The sequence below is a fragment of the Parasteatoda tepidariorum genome, chromosome 1 (assembly GCF_043381705.1).
Source record: "Parasteatoda tepidariorum isolate YZ-2023 chromosome 1, CAS_Ptep_4.0, whole genome shotgun sequence".
Lineage (NCBI taxonomy): Eukaryota > Metazoa > Arthropoda > Arachnida > Araneae > Theridiidae > Parasteatoda > Parasteatoda tepidariorum.
The window spans coordinates 53,053,694-53,075,966 of NC_092204.1; the positions used below are offsets into that span (position 1 = coordinate 53,053,694).

General features: G+C 30.5%; 2 protein-coding genes across 2 annotated transcripts; both read right to left on the reverse strand.

The window, feature by feature from the left end:
* Window positions 1-608: 608 nt before the first annotated feature.
* LOC107440605 (uncharacterized) lies at window positions 609-4,220 on the reverse strand. Its single transcript, XM_016053579.4, has 2 exons — window positions 4,063-4,220; window positions 609-1,456 (listed from the first exon to the last, which is right to left on the reverse strand). Exons 1-2 carry the CDS (start codon window positions 4,087-4,089, stop codon window positions 728-730), a joined length of 756 nt encoding a protein of 251 aa, XP_015909065.2. The 5' UTR covers window positions 4,090-4,220; the 3' UTR covers window positions 609-727.
* A 3,439-nt stretch (window positions 4,221-7,659) lies between these two features.
* LOC107440609 (techylectin-like protein) lies at window positions 7,660-21,214 on the reverse strand. The gene is made up of 6 exons (XM_043044332.2): window positions 20,998-21,214; window positions 19,076-19,227; window positions 16,763-16,932; window positions 14,647-14,752; window positions 10,843-11,007; window positions 7,660-8,047 (listed from the first exon to the last, which is right to left on the reverse strand). Coding segments are annotated over exons 1-6 (900 nt in total). The 5' UTR covers window positions 21,000-21,214; the 3' UTR covers window positions 7,660-7,742.
* Between the last annotated feature and the right edge of the window lie 1,059 nt (window positions 21,215-22,273).

Below are 22,273 nucleotides of genomic sequence, written 5' to 3' on the forward strand. Positions count from 1 at the left end.
GTCCAAAATCATGCTATTTTTTTAATTGCACCTATATGCTGTATGAAGTTGGACATATTCTTTGAAAGAAACTAACAGTAAAACTTAGCAAAATCAAAACTTTTAAAACAATCACCTCGAATTCTTAAAACATTACAATTAAAGTGGTCGACGGCGTGCTCGTTTTTTGCATTCGTATCAAACCCTATTACAAAAAAGTAATAATAATAATAAAAATAACCGTTAAACCATATTACCATAAATCGGTACAAATCGGAATTGACTTGTTACATTTGTACGGTGAAATCGATCTTTTTAATAGTATTAGAATATCAAAGTGTTTAAAAATTCCAAATAATTAAACATATAAGAAGTTTTTTGAATTGTTGATTATGTTGTTACCAAACTGTCTTGACTGCAACACACGTTGAAACTCTAGAATATTATGAAGAATATGTTGCAAAAAGGCTTAAAATGTGTATACAAGAATTTTATTCCATTTTCAAACTTTTAAGAATGATAAATAATTAATATTGAGAAAACAAAGTATGTTACCTCAATAAAAACACCAGAAAATGCAAGACTTCAGGTTTTTTTTAAAATTATAAACAATAATTTAAATACATGAATTAACTTTTAGGATTTATTTCTAGAAAACAAGTACAGATAAAGTCTAATGAGCACGTGGGCTATAAGTGCATTATTTAGCATTTAAATATGCTTTAAATTATACAAAATATTTTTCAATCTATAGCGAAAGAAGATCTTTAATACCAAATTCATCTCCTATCGTTTCCGTTTCTTTATTTCTTGATATTTCTATTTTTTCTGCCCTGTCTTCTTTTATGATGCGTCTGACATTTTGAGCTACTAGATCTTCGAACACTTCTTCCACTTTACTCACTCGGACCGTTTTAGAGAAAATCACATGATTTAGCATTATTTTATCAACGTGCTTTGTACCTCTATTTTTTACATCAAGTATCGTGTCTTTGTATTCTGATTGATCTTTGTATTCTGATTGATCTTTGTATTCTGATTGATCTCTGTGTTCTGGTTCATCTTTGTGTTCTGATTGGTCTTTGACGTCAAATACAAAAATAAGATCTAGCTCTGGTTCCGAGGAGTTCGTGTTTGCATTTATCGAATGAGGTGACGATGTGGTATGAGTATTGTTGCCAACATTTAAATTATTATGTTTTGTGTTTTGGGTTTCATCCTCAGGTTTTTTGATTGGAGGGGCAATAGAATAGAATTTGCGAGGTTTAGAGGTGCTCGTGGGAATGGAGCTGTTAAGTGCTTGAGGATGTGTTGGTTGAGATGCGTTTCTCTCTAAATATTCACGAACCCAATTTAGCATCTCAAGCCCCTGTTCATTATTCTCTTTAACGTTTTCAGTTCCGTGGGGAAGTCCAAAAGCCAAGTAAATGCACAGAAGTATCGCCACTACCGCTAATAAAATTCTGGTGATTGTCATCTGTAAAAAGAAAAGGCCTACAATAAGTAGACATTGAAAATAAAGGCATCAATTTTGAAATCGTTGCAGATAGAATGCAAAGTAAATAAGTAAATATTCTAAGTCAGTGAAATTTCAAATAAGAATAGTCGTGACATTCATATCAAAATTCAGTTTTCAACAAAAAAACAACAAAAGTACAAAACTCTCATGAAAATTTTCAAAAACATGAGTACAAAACTCTTATTTATATTACTTCAAAATGCTGCATCGAAGTACATTGCAAAAAATTCTGGATAAAATTTTTAAAAAAAGTACCGACAATCAAGATGCCAGTACTTTTTACCGTAGAATGCATTTTTACTGTAAAATTTTACGAAACAAAAAAGTTTATATACCAGATCCTAATTTTTTCAGTCTAAATCACTGTAATTTAATAAATGTTACTGTAAAAATTGCGATAAAAAATTTTACGAAAAAAACTGATTTTACTGATATTGCACTCAGGGTGACAGTGCTTTTGTCGTAATTTGATCCAGAATTTTTAAAATGTAGGCTCTTTCATTGGTAAGACACGTTGAATATTATCACGGGTTAATTATTTTAGAAAAATCAATGCTATGGGTCAGAGAGCATTATTTTGAGAGACAGCGTGCCGAAACTTAATCACGAAATCACGAAACTTAACTAATATTTTTAGAATCCTTGTCAAATGTGAATGAAAAATTTGCTTATTATATGGTTATTACTTAAGATTTAAATGAAAATAAAGATGAAGAATGATGAAAGAAATTCATTTATTCTAAACATGTTAAACTTCAATCAGAAATTGTTATATATTTTTTAGAAATTATATTTGGTACTGAAATGTTAATTAGAGCAATTAACACTTAAGTTAATTACACTATTAACAAATAATACACTAATTGACAAATGTTATGAATATTTTTACTGTTTAGGGAGAAAATGTTTGTTTAGAAATTTGAAAATCATTCGATACTTGAAATACTTTCAAAAATTGCGAGGAAAAAAACTAGAAAAAATTTATAACTTTCAATATTTCATTATGAATTAAGCAAGAAAACAACCCCTAATTTCAACAGCTTTTCATGTATTAAATATCAATGCCTCTCTAAGCCCTCGTAAAAAATATAACGGTTAAAATAATAATTTTTCCTTTTAGAAAAGGTCTTGACACTCTCTCAAGGAAGTTGGGAAAATACACTGTGAAACAGCATTCTAAGTTTTCCCCTCCACCCGTTTTTATCCAATATTGCTGGCTAAATATTTTTGTTATTTGAAGATTCAAATTTCAACATATGAAATAAATTACAAAAATCGCGAGAACATATCGCAGAAAAAAAGTTCATTTGTAAAAAAATTATAATAATAATAATAAAATTACAAATTAAAAGGAGAAAAAATCCTCAACTGTTCATGTTTTTTATATCTCTTGCCCCTCATAAAAAATTTAACTGTACAAATTATTGTTATATTCTTAATCCCACATTTTCTCTCCTCTATCTCTTTTATTTTTAATTTATTATTCTTTTTAGCACTTTTACTTTCGTTTTTATTTTTGCTTCGATTTGAACCTTCAAATGAAATATTTTGTCCCTCTTTGCTAAATTATAAGCTATCTTACTAATTTTGATGTAGTCCTGTAGTAAGCTTTAGGCCCTTCCAGAACTTTTTAGAAGCAAACAAAATAGAATTTCTGTTTTGAAAACTGTTTTAGTTACAGTTCCTTTCTTGATTATTCTAAAGTTTATGTATGAATAGTGTAAGATGTAAATTAGCGAAAGAGAAATAAGATTAAAACTTCTTTAATGAGCTAACGGGACAAGTAAAATTCATTATTTGAACCGCTATGGCTCAATAGTTAAAACACTAAACTGCAACTAGAGTTCGATCCCCAGTGGCGGCTTGAAGCCTACCCAGCTTTAGATCAATGTGTACCAATTTGTCTGACAAGTTAAAGCGACCTGTGTGCAGTGCTGACCACGTTGCCACAATCATGCCGTTGACGTCACAAAATTGTAGAGCCACCATGACCCTCCTCCCCATAATGGACTCTTGCGGGAATGCTTCACTTAACTTTAATATTCATTATTTAAATTTAAATTGATAAAATAAGAAAAATTGTGTGAAAAGGAGATTCTTTTTTTGAATTCTTAATATAAATGATTTTCAGTAAATGAAAATAATTTCTGTTATTCGAAAGAATAATAATTTACAGTAATTAAAATATTGCAAAAAATCTTGTTTCGTTTTATTTGAAAAATCCATTGAGCACGTCACTAAATTTATCCTTTCCCTTTCCTTTAAATCAAATTTATGGTCATAAAAGTACAAGAAATTTTTAAATAAAGGGGAAGGATGTTCCCAGGAAATGGTGGAGAATGGAAAAAAACTGGGGCTATAATCGTATATAAGAGGTCAAGTTACATAAAAAGTAGCATAAATGGTAACAGAACTTTTTTATGCAGCACAGTGTAGTAAATTAAATTTCAAATTATATAATTTTTTACAAATTAAAAGAGCTACTAAATAAACTATAAACACCAACAATATTGACATTAAAACGTTTTTACTCTTACAAATCGAATTAAAAAGATTTTACTTACCTCTTTTTTCACTGTTTCCCAAACCATTTACTTTCAAGATCAACTTAGCAAATGATTAGACGTGTCTTACTTTACAGTTTTTTGAAGAAAATTGCCCGTCACGATTTTTAATAGTTTCATAATTCCAAAGTATGGGTTTAAGTAAACTTATATCATTCCCTTTAATTAAACAAAAATTTCCAGTCATTCATATTTTGATGATGACTAATATCTAGAAATATTTCTTCCTCTTAAATCAGACTATTGCGTACGAAAATAAATACGTTTATGTTAAGTAAGAAAAAATGTAAACATCTCTTGCTTACGGTGCAATTATAATTAAGCGTTTTTATTCATTGCGTAATTTTGGAACATTTCATTTCAAAATTATAAGTTCAAATGAGTTAAAAACTTAATTAAAAAGCGATTCAATTATTCAAATCCTTGGAATTGATGTCACACATATACAGGATTTGTAAAAAGAAAAAGTTTTCATGATTTCAAATGCACTCGTGAAGCCAAATATTTTTTATTTGTGCATCATCAATGCATTCAGCGAATCCTTACCTTATTTCCAAAGTAATACTATGTTCTTTTTTTATAACCGACCTAATTTTGGATTTACGACTACCAATGTTCAACTCCGTGTCATTGCAATTTTAAACCGAATCCAGAAAACAAGGGCACTCCTGGATCAAGTATTAAGAGAATTTTTTTTTTTTTTGTGGAGGACTTTTTGACGGAACTAATCCTCACTTACGTTGTATGCAAAGGAAAACCACGAAAACTTCTCATGGGTAGCCGGACGGCAAGGGGACTCTAACCTAATTAGATCCGTCTACCACTGAGGATATTTTACATCAGCACTGGGTCGGTGCGAGCCGGGTGCAGAATTCGTATCTACCAGCCATCTCTAGGATTCGAGCCCGGTTCACCTCATTGGAATGCGAACGCTTTATCTCCTGAGAGTTTTTTTAGATGATGTTAGAAGTTTTTTACAATACTGTGTTTAGAGTTTTTTTTAGATGAAATGCATTCCAAAACATCGAAAAACTTACTTTTATTAAAATCTAGAGTAAATTAGCTGACATAAATGGTTAAAGTCTTAGATAAATTATTGATAATGATTGATAAATATACGATAATTTTTTAAACAAGTATCTAGGTATCTAAAGTAAATGCAACATTATTTTTAAAAGTTGTTCCCATTGATTTTTTTTAAGTAGGGTCCACTTTCTTCCCGTCTGTGATTAAAAATGTTCACTTAGTACAAAGCGGGCTGTTTTACGTTTTAATTTAATGTCTTTAGAATAAGCAATTTTTTTAATAAATATATTTTAATCTAGATCATCTGCACAATGCCTATGATAAAATTTAAAAAAAAGTAAAACACTGTTTGAGATCATGAAACAGAGTATGTTTAGAATCCTAAAAGACTTGTTATTGTTTAGTTCTTTTAGTAGTCTTTTAAAAATATATTCTTAAACGCAAAAAAAAATAATTAAAAAACTACCAATGTGCAAAAATAAGCATTACTCATAATTTTAAAAAGATTAATTTAATCTAATATTGGTACTTACGTATTGTCGCATCGACCATTTTCGCCCCCTTCGTGGCAGAGTCATTTTGGTATCGTTCAAATTTATTTTAATACAATAATTTATTATAAAAAATCGTAAAATATAAATATAACTTATTTTTTTAAAAAATGGGATGCAAAAACGAGATAATATTTAAAGTTGAACCATTTCTAAATTTATTTTCAGATTTGATAAAAATGGTTACTGGGATAATACGTAAGCACTCTAATACGTTTAAAATTGTATATTTGTTTAATCATTTCTTAAAAAAAAAAATAATGATAATAAGGCAGACATAGGTGGATACCAGCTCCTTGTTAGTGTAACTATTTGGGTAATCAGATTTAAAACAAAATTGTGTTACAAAATATCCCTGTGATTCAAACGTGAGATTTGCAGATCACAAAATAAAAATCGCATTTTAATATCCGAAAATAAAAAAAGATAAACATTATGAAAAAAATCTGTGCATTTTGTAATTTCTGTAACATTCTAATAGAACTCGAGATAAACTTAGAAGAATAAACGATTATCTAAAATTCGGGAAGTAATTGACACGCCACAAACGAAAACGTTCAAAGCCGTAATTCAAAATATTAAAAATGCAAATTCAAGTGAATGAGCGTCATTTTGTGGAAAAAACAAGAAAAGAAAAACGACTTGTCATTTGCGTGATCAGAAAAACAAATAGTTAAAAAATATTCAGCCTTGCGTCGGTATTTTCATGCGAATAAGGATCGTCATATATTAGAATACATGAGATCTTTTTGTGCCACGATTGATATAAATATTGCAAAAAATATTAAAAAATTAGATAGGAGATAAGCAAGTTTTAATAAGTATGCATTCGCATATTTCGGTTTTGTCTTTTTATATTCGAATTTCCTTCGAATTCGATTTTGCAGTAATCCAATCATACAATCACCTTGATTAGTTAAGATTAACAAGTAATTGTATAATTAGTAACAAAATGGAGCTTGAAAGAATGCTTTCTCTATGAGACTATGACTGCGACTTTTTTGATATTTATAACTGATGACTATGGAAACGTAAATAATTATGATGACAATGCAAAGCTTTTAAGTGTAAACCAAACATCAAGTGAAGAGCCTTATTGCTACCCTTTTTTAGGCTTTGTAAGAAACGTCCCGTCGTCTTACAAACAACATTTACATTTTCAAATACTATTGTGCGACCTCAAAAACCTGAGTACTGCGTAGCACAGTGATAAAAAATTAATGTTTATTGCATGCACAGAAAATGGGTACGTTAAAGCGTAGAATGCTACCGACAAGTACGAAATCTCTTTACATTTACGTATATTTCTTTTCTTTACATGCAGTAATAATAAGATGCACGACATTTTTTGCATATTTTTCTTGGACTGCATGTGGAAAGTATTTCAAAATCAATAATTTATTCTAATAAATTTTAATCGTTGATTTTTACCCACTACATGAAAAATTTACTTTAGATGAAAATATTCTTAATCCCATGCATATTTTTGGGTGAAAGTAATGAATCTGTATTTTTTTGATTTATTTTCTCAAAAAATTTACTTTTCAATTTGGCAATTTTAAATATTTTAACAGCATGCAGTAGAGAGATTTTGCATAGAGCTAAACAATCGTTAACTCCATTTTCTACTCCTTAGCAATGATGCTCTTTGTTGGTAAATTTTCACACATGCGCTGTGACGCTCAAATAGCGTTAACGTTAGAGATAAAGGGAACCATAACGCTTTGCGAAATCTCTCTAATGAAAATGTACAGGCAAAGAAAGGTATTCTCATGAACTGAAGGTAGCCATTTTGGTGACATTTTTGGCAAGGAAAACCTGATCTACCTTCCCCAAGTTTCGAGGTTAGGTTTAAATGCATTAGGAAGGCAGACATCCGGGAATTCACAAAAAGCTTGGCATCTTTTCTTCTACAAGAATAATCCGAGTGTGATCATTTTGGTTTTTATATACGAATCGGGCACCTTTAGTTTATACAGAATCACTTAATTTTATCTAAAAAGCAGTAAAAACATAAAAAAATTGTTGCAGTGTCTTATTTAATAAAAACTTGAGCAAAGAGCAAAGTTTTTGACATTTAAATATTTTTTTCTTTTTTAATCATCATGATCTTGGAGTTTCAGTGAATTCAGGTGTAACAGCAGGTTTTTGCTTGAAGTTCTTTGACCTTATTTTAATTTCAGTTGTGTCTAAGGATTCGTGGTAATCCTTCCAACTTTTCCAATTCACACCATCAGCAAAACTGTCGTGTTTTCCTCGGAGATAGAGTCCGTTCAAATTCGCTGTGTGGCAAGCACTATACCACCATCCGCCCTTGTAAATTTGGGAACAGTGTTGTTCTGTTTGAATATCATTGTCTGCATCTTTAGTGGAAAATTTCATATTAGTGTGTCCTGACATTGAATCCCCTAGAAAATAATTAAAGGTCGAGAAAATTTCTTTTATTTTATAGTTGATAAAGTATTAAACAAAATTAGTTTGCTACATGGCAAGAACATAGAGTAAAAATTTGCACTAAATAAATAATTCATCAGTGAGATTCTTATTTTGAACATAGCTCAGAGTGCATATTTATGGAAATGGATATAGCTTAAAATGTGCATTTAAAAAAATGAACAAGATAGTTCAAACTGTGTGTTCAAGACAATGGACGCAGCTCAAAAAACTTATTTAAGCAAATGGGCTTTTGTTACTTTAAATATTTTTTCCAGAACCACGTTTATCATAGAGTTTATTTTGAGGTTTTGAGAAATGATGTTTTTTCATAAATTTATCCCAATAGCTTATAACTCTAGATCAGATTATTGTTTCTCATTAATATATGTTATGATAAATGACATTTATGAGTCATAAGGAATCTACTGTACCCTGTGCTTGTCACAGTTTCTTTCATATCGCTTCGCAATCCGTGTCTAGTGCATGTTTCAAAACTGTCAGGCATTTCGATATTTCTCGAATTGCAAGCTTGTACGCTTAAAGTTATGAAAACAGTAAAGCAGTACAAAATAAAGTTAATGTAAGCATCAATATTTCTCTTTAATATAAAAAAAAGCTCAACTATAATTATTAAGAAAGTAATCCTATTCGTTTTCTTTTAAGAATGAATTTAGATCAGAAAAGCTTATCTTGATAGGTTACTTGCAGCTAATTACAAGATGGCTGATTTAAATCAGATGATTGAGCACGACGTGTTAACGTTACAGCTTTGAAGCTTAAGTTTAGTATCACATTGAATCAATTTTCAAACCAGATTTAATTGGATATCTTCAAGCAACGTCACGCATGCGTGTCGAACTTTATTGACTGAGCCACCCATGACGTCGGTTGCAAACATCCAATTGAGTACCTGCAAGTAACTTTTTCACGTAGGTGTTAAGGCAGATTTTCTGATAAGGCAGATTTAAGATATTATTCTGAATAACTCTAGATCTAGATGTATGTCACGATACAGTAACTAATCAAGTTTGCTTCAAGAGCCTCATTTAAATATGATGCATAAAATTGATTCAGTGTGATAATTAAACAAAACTAATAGCTATGACAATAACACACCATTTTGTTTGCACATAACCAGCTGATTTCAATGATCTTTTTCTTCTCGAAATGTAGATGCATAATCAGAAATAATATCACGGTGATGTTTGCTACTTACAACTGACACATGGCGTGTGTCGGATATTCACATTTAGAACAATATTAAGATCAAGTTCCTTTACTTCTGTTGGTCAAATTAGTAAATCAAATTTATCAGTTCCATCCTGAAAATTTACGCTTGCTATTTATGCTCACTCACTTTTCTAAACGTTTAGAGATAAATATGCAAATAATTTTAAACTGGTAACGGCAATAGTTTTCATTTATAATTGTTTGTCAATTTTTTTAAACTCCAATAAGGAAATAATATTTTTTTAATTGATGCAAGTGATAAGAAATGTGTTGCATCTAAATCTTTCATTAATTACGCATATTTCAATCATCTGTATTTTGATTAAATCCTGCTCGTATTGAAGGAAAGATTACATTTCTATACATATGTTTTTAAGTTTGAAAATGCTTTCTAAATAAACAAGTCATAATTTAGGTCATTCCGGTATAATGTACAATTTTACTTTATTTGTTATATGAATTTTCTTTTTTTTTAATGCTATTGAAGGATTTTTTGAGATCGTGCAACAGGGCTGCGAGAAGGTGAATTGTCTTTTCGCGATATTGCAGAAAGACTGGGGAGAAATGTATCCAGTGTGCAAGATTTTATTTTATTCTATAACCTTTGTTGAGCAGCCAACCCAATTTTTTGGGGAGTTTACGACTACTATTTTTTAAGTCCGTAGCCTTGTGATTTTGAATCCAATCCAGAAGACGAGGGAACTCCTGGATCAAGTATCGGGAGAAATTTGCCTTCCTGAAGAACTTTTTGATGGAACTAACCCGCATTTGCAATACATGGAGAGGAAAACCACGAGAACCTCCCATGGTTAACCTGACGACAAAGGGACTCTAACCGTGATCCGTCTACTACTGAGGATATTTTATGTGAGCACTGTGGTCAGTGCAAGCCGGATGCGGGTTCGCATCGACATGCCATCACTGGGATTCGAACCCGGTTCACCTCATTGGAAGTCGAACGCTCTATCCCCTGAGCCATTGCGGCTACTATGCATGATTGTTGGCAGCGTCAAGGGTGGTACTGCTTCAAGAAGACCGGTAAGGGTAAGATGGGCAACCAAGCCTCGGAGGTTCTAAAAATTATTAAGAGATATTTTAAATATACAAAAGAATAAATATTGAAGTATGACAAATGTTTAATTTCCCTGAGTGGACCCAGGTTTCAATCCAGTGTGGGTGATGGATACGAATTCTGCTCCCATCTCGCACAGACCACATTGCTGAATATCGTCAGTGGTTATAGATTCCCCTTGCCACCAGGCTAACCATGGGTAGTTTTCGAGCTTTTCCTTTCCATGTAGAGCAGATGCGTGTTAGTTCCAACGAAAAGTCTAGTTTGTCCCAATGCTTAATTCAAAAGTTCCTTTGTCTTCTGGATTAGTTTCAAAATTATAAGGCTAGGGAGTCAGCTTTTCAAAGCCGGTTATAAAATTAAATGCTTATTTTTCGTAAATAGTGGGTAGAGTAAGATTGAAGGTAATATAAAAAATTCATTTATGAACTAAAAATACTGAATGAAACCAAGTTAGAAGCTCACCAGCGTCACCACTGTAGTCTTGTATGTGTAACGTATACTTCTGAATCTCATCATCAATCCAAAATATGTCATACAGAGCGTATTTCTTAGCTCCTTCCACGTCTTTTAGATCGAAACGTACTGAAGAGAGTTTTTGATTGGTTAAAGCAAATATTTTGTCATTACCTGCAATGTTTTTATTCGATTAGATATTGTATGAAACCTCCATGAATATTAAATGTAAGCCTCATTTCCATATAAAATAAATATTTTAAACTCTCTTGGTGTTTTTTTTTCGTAAAAAAATCATAATGCAAATTACATATTATTACTAAATTTCTTATAGAGTTATATTTCAAAGTCGTTATATAGGCTTTATGGGTTCGTTTTAATCAAATAGAGTTTCAGTTAACTGATCATCAACTGATTTAGATTTTATAAGAAAGTTAAAAAAAATTATAATTATAAATGAATTAGATAAACTTTCAGCATAATTAAAAATGTTGTCTGGAAGCAAAATTTTTTGGATTTAATACTTTGAAGGTTAAATATTATACACTATCCCTGATATTAAACCTGGTGCTTTCTGATATTAGGCTGACACGCACGTTAAATTTGCCATATTCTCGATTAGGAATCAGCAACCTGTGGTTTGTAGCTTGCAGCTCAGTTTTAGCCCATAGTGGTTTTATGAATTACTGCCTCTTAACTGAGTTGAAATTCTTAATCTATACATCTATACATAATAATAAACGCGGCTGTGTGTGTATGTGTCTGTAATCACAATATATCGCCCCAGAAGCCTCGCCCAGGCACGAAACTCGGCCCATAATTNAATTATTTAATAAAAAAGACAAACTTTTTGTGTTTACCAATATGTTTTCGTTACATTAATATACCAATATTTAAACTAACATTCAAACCTCATTGACGGACATGATGGAAAACATTTAAAAACTTGCAACTGCATGATTCCCTAAATCCTACTGCAGAAGACGGTGGTTAGTAGAAATAATGTTCATTTGTAAAAAGATAGTTAAAAAATAATAAAATCGTAAAAAAATTTTATTCCCTGTTTGAAAAATTTAGTAACTTAGTCTAAAAGTGATGTCTAAAGCTCAAACATTTTATATATACTTACTATACTAGGATACGTATTATTTCATCTTATCTCAAAGAAACCTGCGTTACCAATCACATGGCTGGATGCCATTAACTAAGAAAAATGTGTACGCACTTTCAGAGTTTGTTCATATTTATTCGAAAGTTAATTTGTATAATTTTAAATACTTTTTACTACAATACTTAATAAATTTTTGAAAATTGAATGTTTAAGTATAGTTTAAAAATAATTTATTAATCTGAAAGTTTAAAAACAATTTATAAGTTACTGCCACTACAAATTTTTACAGATAGTAAACAGTAATTTAGCGAAATAAGGCTTCCTTTTAAGTAAAGTGGAAAACAACGTTTTTTATTTTATTACTAGCCGCCTTCAGGACCAGCTTAATCAGCTTTCAAAATTATTTTTTATAACATATAAACTTTATTTGTAATCAAACCGAATGCACGCCACAGCATTTTAATATTTTAATTTTTCAACCCTTCTTCCAATCCTAGCCAATTAATTAGTTTTAAACAAATTTTTTCATCATCTATGCCTTCATCTTTTCATCATCCCACGACTTTGCAATTTGAACTATTTTCAAAAGATATACGTAATATTATCTGAGTTCTTAATGAATTAAATTTTAGTAATAATGAGGAATACAATAATAATACTAGATTCTAATCATTCGAAGAAAAAAAAATTTTGATCACCGCAAGGCGATCACAGGTTACCCATTGGCAAAATGGTTGTTGTCTAATTTTTTCTTGGCAAAGCAATTTTATTGTGCTTTCATCATGGACATCTTCAACTATTAATCCTAATCTGATCGGTACATAATTTCGCACGCATATTTAAATGCAGCTCAGACAGATTCTGTGTAAATTCTTTTGATGACTGAGTAGACACTGAACAGCGAATCGAGATCAATATTAACATTTTCGGATTAGTACAATGTTGTTTGATGGAGATCGTATACTACATCTACACACCCGTTTCCGATTCACAAGTTCATAGATGAAATATGATTTGAAAGCTAGGCTTTTTTTCAATTATTCATGAATGGTAAATGAATAATTTATATTGCGAGGAAGGCAGTCTACGGTCTCGTGCAAGTCATTGGGTACGAGTGGATCCTTTAATCCCTAACTGGTGATCAAAACCCAGCTCTCGTATTTGCATGAAAGGGGATTGGAGAGCCACCATTCGCTCTTCTGTAGGGTTTAATTCTCTCAACCACTTTGGTATTTTTATGAAGGACGGGCTTTACGCTTGCGTTTGCGAACGGAATCCTTTCGTTTTTCCGTTTGTGTGTAACGCTTAAGGTATTCCCGTCTACGTTCTTTGACTTTTTCAGCCTCGGTAAGTTTAGGCCTTTGCATCGTTTATTTTTTTCTTGCTTCAACTCTAACCTTTGGGACAGACTCAATCAGTTTGGAACCCTCTTTATTTGTGATATTCACCTGAATTAGTATTAAAAACGATCCAGTTTGAACTGTAGGTTAGAATTTCAGATTCTTAATTAAAACAATAAAAACAAAAATATCGTTCAAATGATGTCAATGACGTTCAAATGACCTTTTATTCACAACTCAAAAAGTACTTATGGGATCTCTCTGATCCCATATCTCAAAAAATATACTCACCAACTTAATGCATAACAAAATTAAAAGTGAAAAAAAGAATTCTAAAAAAATTATCAAACAACAACGGTCACCATAACAACGCATGCAATGACGACGCTTGCACACGATTCGCTATTACTCTTGAATATTGTAGTTGAAAAGTGTGAGGACAACCTCAAATCCAAACCAAGACTTATTTTACCAATAGATAAAAAAAAAAGCCTTACTGTGTGTTTCTTGCGTTTACCAACGCCAGTATAATTATGCTTTATAAGTATTGAAATGTAATAAAGAACCTTAGCGTGATTAATGTAACATTTCAACAGGCATTTTTAAAAGAAAAATGAATTTTTTTAAGGAAAATTATAAGTAAAGTAATCAGGAAAATTATCAGCAAGAGTAAAAAATAAAATATTCGATAAAAAGTATAGGAAGAAAAATGTTCTAAAATTGTATGATTATGATTAAATAAAAAGTTGAAAATAAACGTGCGCAAGTTATAACTATTTAATCTAAGGCTCCTACACTATCATAATTCAGGGCTCTAATTTAATCAAACCCAGGGGCTCTAGATCATCCTTAAGAATTATAGTCCATGGTTTAACATTACCACTGACTGGGCAATATAATATTTCTTCAATTTTCGATAACTTATGTTAACTTGCCTATTTTTTTCTAGCACGTTTTACTTCTGCTCTTAAATTAGGAGTTTAGCGTGCTTTAAAGGTATTTAATTTTTTCTAGTGGTTCCGCCTTCTTCTATTTTTTTAAAAAAATATTTTATAAAAATGCTGTTTCGATGACGGCGCACGTTTTAAACAATGCTTAAACTGTAATTTTTTTCATGAATATATTTTTTACGTTTTAATTTTTTTCATTAATGAAATTTCATACTTTCGATACTGTACCCGAATCACATAATACCGGGAAAAGGTGATTGTTTACAAACACCCTCATAAAAATTGTTGAACTAACATAAAAACTTGCAAACTGTTGTAAGAAACACAATCCAAATTGATGCTCCCGTTCTCGAGTTTTTAGCGAACATGCATTCAGATATTTCACTTTTATATAGAAAAGGATATTACGTACCTAACCAGAAATCTTTTTCTATGTGACCAAATCCTGCTTTGTAACTTGACCAGTCTTGATAAAAGTAATCTTTAGGTCTCTGGAAATTCCCACGCCTTTGAATTACCTATTTAAGAAAGATAGAAAAACAATAACATCTATTTTCTTTCCAACTTGATAAACATAAGGAAATCATAAAACATGAATTTTATGCTGACTGCCTCTTCACTCATCTAATGTAATACAAAATTAACAAGAGCAGTACCAAAACTAATAACAGTCGTTGTCTGTTTTTTAGAAATTCAAAACTCCCTATATTATTTTGAATGTTAACTTTTTGTCCCTTTTCTTGTATAATACTTCCTTACTCTGATATCTGTGTTTTATATGATGGTGTTTTCTACACTAGGGTACTTTGCAAGTTCTTTCTCTACCTTTACTTCCGGGTTGTTGCTTCCGGTCTATTTTGAATACATTTGGTCACCATCACAACGTGATGGGGATCAAATGGCTTGATGGTAATTCAATGATTAATGGCGATGGCTTGATCAATGATCAATTCAATGATCAATGACATTGGCGATGGCAATGATCAATGGAATGGCTTGATGGTGATTTGATCACCATCACAACGTTTGAGGCTTCCTTATACCTTCTTATATATTATTATAAATTTCCTGCATACGTGTACTTAATAACCAATTTATTATTTGCGTTAAAAAGAATCGTTATAAGAATCGTCAATTGAAAAAAAAGAATCATTATAAAACACATATTAAGAAAAGAATTCAAATTAATTGAAGCAATTAAGAACAATACTTCCAGTGGAAAAACGCACTATGCAGCTGAAAAACCAAAAGGAATTGAAACGAAAGAAACAATGAAAAAATGAAAATTATGAAAAAATATAACAACTGAAGCTGTTTCTATACCAGCTCCGGAGACCATAAATGCAAAACCTTTTCTATAGAGAGAGCAAGACAAATGTCTAAATTGCTCTCTCTGTAGAAAATCATGTTTTTCCTTTTAATTTTTGTAATATTGATTTCAAAATTAAGAATATGATTGAGAATTATTAGTTTCGTTTTTTCTTTTAATAGGGCAAGATCAAGTCTTGACTGAGTTGCCCCGGTTAAGTATTTCTATTAATTCACTACTTTCTCGCTCTTTTTTCTTCCTTCCGCTCATCAAATTAGGGGGGGGGGGGATTTTTTCGTTTATTTCAATTTATTTGTTGTTTGACTGTCAATAGTTTGGTTTTAGACTGCTTGGTTTTGGGATTTATGTTTCAAGTAAGTTTTTGTGCTTTTTATTCTTATGTATTAGTCTGAATTTTATACTTTTGTATTTGCTTTATGTATTTTATATTTTGTATTGTATTCTGTTCCTAGACTTTGGCAAAACCTTTGTGGTACAGAGAGAGCAATTTAGACACTTGTCGTGCTCTCTCGATAGAAAGGGTTTCACATTTATGGCTTCCAGAGCTGGTACCCCCTGAAGACGTCAGCTTCGGTTGTCATATTTTTTCATAATTTTGATTTTTCATTGATTCTTTCGTTATGAAACATTTCTTACCTTGTCAACAATATACCAACTTCAAAATTAAAACCTAGACGATAATTTGCAAAATGAACTTAATCTCGCTTCTCGAACAATATGCTAACACTAGCGTATGATGGTGCACGGCTTGCAACAAGAACAAATTGCAATAAACAAGTAAAAAAGAGGCCAAATCAGAAGTGCAAAAAAAGCGCATTCTCTTTAAATCTAGCAACCATGTCACCTTTTTTAACATTACATCTATAAGCTACTAAAACATATTTTTACTTCAAACTCACCAGAATTACTTAATATCTTTAATATCTAATGAAATACACCAGATTTGAGCTCAGATTTTATATAATTTATGTATTTTATTAAAAAACAAAATTAACTGTCTGAAAATATCGCCTCGCAGAAAAAGCTGTATACTTTCTAACCGGTAGTAGAACAGGTCAAGAGCTCGAGCTTGTTGTCTACATTTGTATTGAAAACAGCATCTACTAGTAGATGCTGTGACAGATATTATGGTATTTTGAAAATAAACTATGAACTTACTTTAGAAAAAAAGGGAAAAAGAGGTAAGTTGTAAACTTACTGTCCAGCCGCCACCGTCAATTTCCATATCACAATAAACATCTATTGATTTCGCATTCAATACTCGACTTCTGGGCCAAATTTTATAAGACCCACTCTTATTATAACCTATTAACAACCATTCTTCACAATCGATTGGCTTTAAGGATAAATTGGACTTGGCATCCTGACCTAAAATACACGCATACAAATATCAACAATTATCATTATCAAAAATAGATGAGAATACGATTTAATTATTTTCTTAATAGTTCATCGGAAAAAAAAAGTAATAACACTATTTAAAAAAGTTATATTAAAAAAAGCTTGTAATTGCAATTTCACGATCGCAAATTAATATTTTAGAGACGAAAAAACAAAAACTTTAACAAAACCTAGCAAATCATCAACAATAGAGGGGAGATCGAAAACGTCATAACCTGTTTGATTGTCTGAGAATATTAAGGACGGTTATTGGAAACATACTCAACTTTAATATGGCAAACAAAATGGTTTTTATGTTTTCAACAGTAATCGTCAATTTTTAAAATGTTTTTTATTTGCTTATTTTTCCATTTAAATATTAATTTACGAACCCAATTATATAATTTTTTAATTATTAGACAACATGGATTTTAAGAACTTGCATTAAAAATTGGGATTTTGGGACACCATGTGTTTTTTTTAATAAAAACTATGAACTTCCACATACGTTGAAATTCATAACACTATGTGCAAAAATAAGAGTAGGCAACATAGGTATACAAATTTGATATGCTTTAAACAACTGCAATTAACTGCTTCTTAATCACTGCCCCTAATGTATTTAATACATTAATATATTAATAATAACATATCAATATCACAATCACTGTTTTTTTTAAGGAAGCCATTAAATATAGCATTATAAGATAGGAGTTTCAAACTGGTTCTTTAAGTAATGAAAATCCTTTATCAAAATCTTACAAATCGGTTTCTACCTACTATTGGTTTCTATTGTGGGATTAAAAAATCCTCTAATACATTTTATTATTTGATCAAAAGGGGTAAAAATTAATAGAAACGCCTTTATTTATTTTCAATCGAGAAACAAAAAGGCTATAATGATTTAAGTTCTAAATCTCTAGTGATTGGTTTCGTTTTTAGTTCGTCTTATATTGATAATTTTTCTCACTCATCACTTAAATAGTAATTTCGACTGTAAGTTTGATAAAGATTCTGGAAAAATAAATATTAATGTGGATTGTGAGAGCAAACCACAACCTGCTTATAGCAAAAATAATTGACGACTTGATAAATCAATTGAAAAAAAATTAAAGAACTGCTTGCTTAGAAATCAAGATATATTATTTTTCCCGAGTTTTAAAATAAACTAGTGGGCTGCGCCCCCTGCTCGCTAACGCTCGCCAACCCGCAAAAATTGCTACGCAATCTTATATGGTTTGCTCGCTACTAACTTAGGTACATTGCAAATGCACAAAATTCTAAGAATTCAAAACAATCATTCAAATCCATATAAAAACTTTTTTTTTTTAAAAATTTACATATTTTTAGTAAATACTAAGTCATTAAAATAAATTTGAATTCAAATAAATGACATGTAATTCGTTAAACCTATTAGAAATGTGCTATAGTATAATTCGTGATATAAATCAAAAATCGTCAAATAAATTCGTAATATATAAATTCGTGAAAAAAACTTCGACAAAATACTTAAATTGAGATCTATCGACAAAGACTACTCACTTCTGCCTAGCTTAATAGTATGAGATTACCACAGCTGATGCTCTCTGGTTATTTCAGTTTCCGTTAATAAAAGCAAAATATGTTGAGCCACCTCAGCTAGATTTGGCAAGTGACATTTTTAGAGGCAATCATTGGTCGATTTTCTAGCGTTGCCATTCGGGGATTTGTAATGAGGCTTTTTTGTCGCCGTGTAACAAAACAAAGCAAACGTTGCCACCGGTGGAAAAGAAATACAGCCAAAATTTGGGAGCCACGAAAGAGAATTATATATATTAGATACTAAGTTCGTCAACAAATGTTGAGAAGAAAACATAATAAGCAATATTTTATGTTGCATATGAGATCATGAAAATATAAATATTTGCGCAGTTAATATCGTTCTCCATGTTGTTGTTATAAGTGGTAGTTATTTTAAAAATATTGATTTTTAGTTATTCTCAGCCATCAGTACTCAGTTATGAAATTTTAAACTAGTTTTGACATTAGTTAGGAATATATTGCTATTTTCTTATGCAACTCATACATTTTTACATTCTTCCTTAATGATAAAATCAATAAGTAAACTTCTGGATTACCGGTAAGTACTTACAATCTGGGTAGTTTTCTTTCGCTTTTCCAATCATATCGACTGCAAGATCCAAATACGAAAGAGCTTTGGTGTTTCTGTCACATTGCACTGTCGAGTTCTTTCCGCTACAAGTAACCAAAACGCTGACCAATAAAATTAACAGATGCAGAATCCTGTTTTAAAATATCATAAAATTATTGATTAATATTAAAAGTTATTAAAATCATGTTTTGCACACTTAAAATTAAAAGTAAACATTTACAGTCTGTAAAGTTTGTATTAGTTAATAATTTAGTTCATTAATTTATATTTCGATCAACAAAATCTGCAGAATAATTTAAATTTCAACCATGCTAGAAGTTTCACATTATTTAAGACCATAAATATATATATATTTTTTAAGAAATCTGTTTATACTGTTTCAGTGAGCTATTAAGCGTTAAATGTCACGGGGAAATATATCATCTCTCTGTTTAAAAAAAGAAAAAATTAAGCACTTTTGTTGCTTTTTGTGCACTAAATGTTACATTTTTATTTTTTATGAGCAGAAACTATACACTGACTTCTAAAAGTAAAGGCAAAACCTATTTTATGCTTCTAGTTTGTGAATGAATGAACATAAAAACGAAAAATTGGGGGATATGAGCTCTGTGTATAAACAGTTGTTGCTTTTTGCAGACGGTTTTCTTCTATTGTGAAGCAAAAGTAAAAATTCCTTATCTCACATTTTATTTGTTAAGTGCTTGTCAGCATAAGAGGCTCCATTTTCAGTGGCCCAGTCAAAATCAGTGCTCTTGCATCGTCATACAGTTGTTTCTTTTTCAAGAACGAATGTTCTCCTTGTTTATCGAAATATGTCACCAAGTCTAGGATTCCAGTTAGACTACGAAACAATAACCTTTTTTTATTAATTCTATGATATATATCGTAAATTTATCCGTTGTGCATACCATACTTCTTTAAAAATCAAAGATGGTTCGATTTAGGATAGGCACGATTTAGGCAACTTTCCTCTACACTAATTTTGGTCATTGACAGTAACATATGTGTCACCACTGAAGTGTAGAAATCAGTTATTCCACAGATTATCTACACTGAAAAAACTTTTTTTAGATTTATTTACACCCTTAAATTGAACATGAAAGCTTGATTTGGTGCTAACTTTAAAAAGATGTCGTTTTTCACACAAATTTTTGAGTTGGACAACATTGAATTCGGAGAGATGGTTGCACCACTTTTTTACAGTGTAGCTAATGTGAAGATTAACTATACTGTAAAAAATCTGGTGTAATATTTCTCCGAATATGATATTGACCAGCCCAAAACATTGTGTGAAGAAACACTTTATTTTTGGGAAACACCAAATCGAGCTTTTACACGTACCACAATTTGAATGAGATAATTTAAATCTAAACAATTATAATGGAACATTCTCACCCCATACTCTCGCCAAACGAGAGATGAAAATAAGATATTTGCTGGAACAATCGTAACGTTTCTGTACACTTAAATTAACATATTGTTATTTATTTTGCTTTCGGTATCTAAAAAATTAAATACTACAATCAAAAAATCAACAAATTAATCTATGGAATCAGTCATAAATTGCTTTAAAATTATAATACGTTGACTCTAACAGTTTAAGATATTATTACAATTAAGGAAACTAACATAAAGTCAATTATTTATTTTTATATATTTTAAAATCAAGTCAAACAATCATCAAATTAAATGATATAAAGAGACGCACAAGCTTTTGAGCTTTAACAATACGAAAGCAGTTATAATGTCTACATAGTCTAAGTATTATGCGGAAAATGTTTAATTCCGTGTTTTTAACAGTAATCAGTTAACCGGTAGATTAACTAGGTAGAGTACACATTAAGGACTTTAGCGATAAAACACACACTATTTGATTTTGATACTAAAGAAAACATACTTACATTATTTTTGAGCTGTCGGAATCGACTGTTGCAAATTATTTCTCTTGTTGGACTTTTAAACGCATGTTAGTTTCGGAATTTCCCAAGAAAAAGAAACAGGATGTGGTTTAAACTTATAAAAATTAAATTATAACTATGGTGTAATCTTCAAAGCTATAAAGGGTTTTCCGACATGATAAGAACGAGACACACAGCTTAGTTTTTCAACTACTGATAAACAAATATGAGGAAGGAAATGAAAATAACGAGAAGAGGATTTTCTCTTCCTGAAATTACAATAAAATTAATTAATAAAGAGAAAATTAATATTTTTCTTTTAACTAGTGTATTGCTTGAAATAAATTTATTTTTAATACATTAATATGAGTAAATTCATGTAGTATAGGAAAGAGTTGAACTTTCAAGCATTTCTATGAAATTCTAACACACGATGTAAATAATTCCGGATTAAATTATGGTGAGAAGTTCCGACACTAAGAGTACCGGTACTTTTACCGTTACTTTTTACCGTAAAATTCATATTCTTAAATAAAAAAGAAATTTGCTTCGTAAATGATTTTCATTTCTATTTCTCGATTTATTGATCTATTATGCCACCGAACAAAGTGTAAAAAATATTCTCAAATTTTAGAAAGGAAATTGTATTTGAAATAAGATGTTTACATAATTGCATTCTTTTGTAACTTAATAACATATTTTGCATTAGAAAAAAGTGCGTTTATGGTGGCTAGTCATCTACTGTAAAAAATTACGTATCAAATTACGGTAAAATGGTACCGACACTCAGCTTTCCAGTACTTTTTATTCTAAAATCCATTTTTTCCGGAACACGTGACGGAGAAATAAATCTGATATACCGTAATTTTTACAGTAACTATTACCGTACAATCATTGAATCACTGTAATAAAATAAATATTACAGTGAAAATTATTGTATAATATTTTGCGGTAAAATTGGATTTTACGGATAATGCACCCAAATTACCGGTACTTTTTACCGTTATTTGATCTGGAATTTTTTACAGTGCATTACGTTTTTAAATTCATTCAACAAGTTTAGATGAAGAATGAAATAAAGTTGGTTAAATGCCTACAATCGTAGTAAATGGTCCATCGTCTTTTTATTTATTTATTTTTTAATGGAGTAGCTCATCCTCTTATATTATTTTAAAAAAATAATACTAATACGCATTATATTAACGAATTTTATATATATATATATATATATATTTTTTTAAATTTACAGCAATATTAAATATTGATTTTATATGCCTAT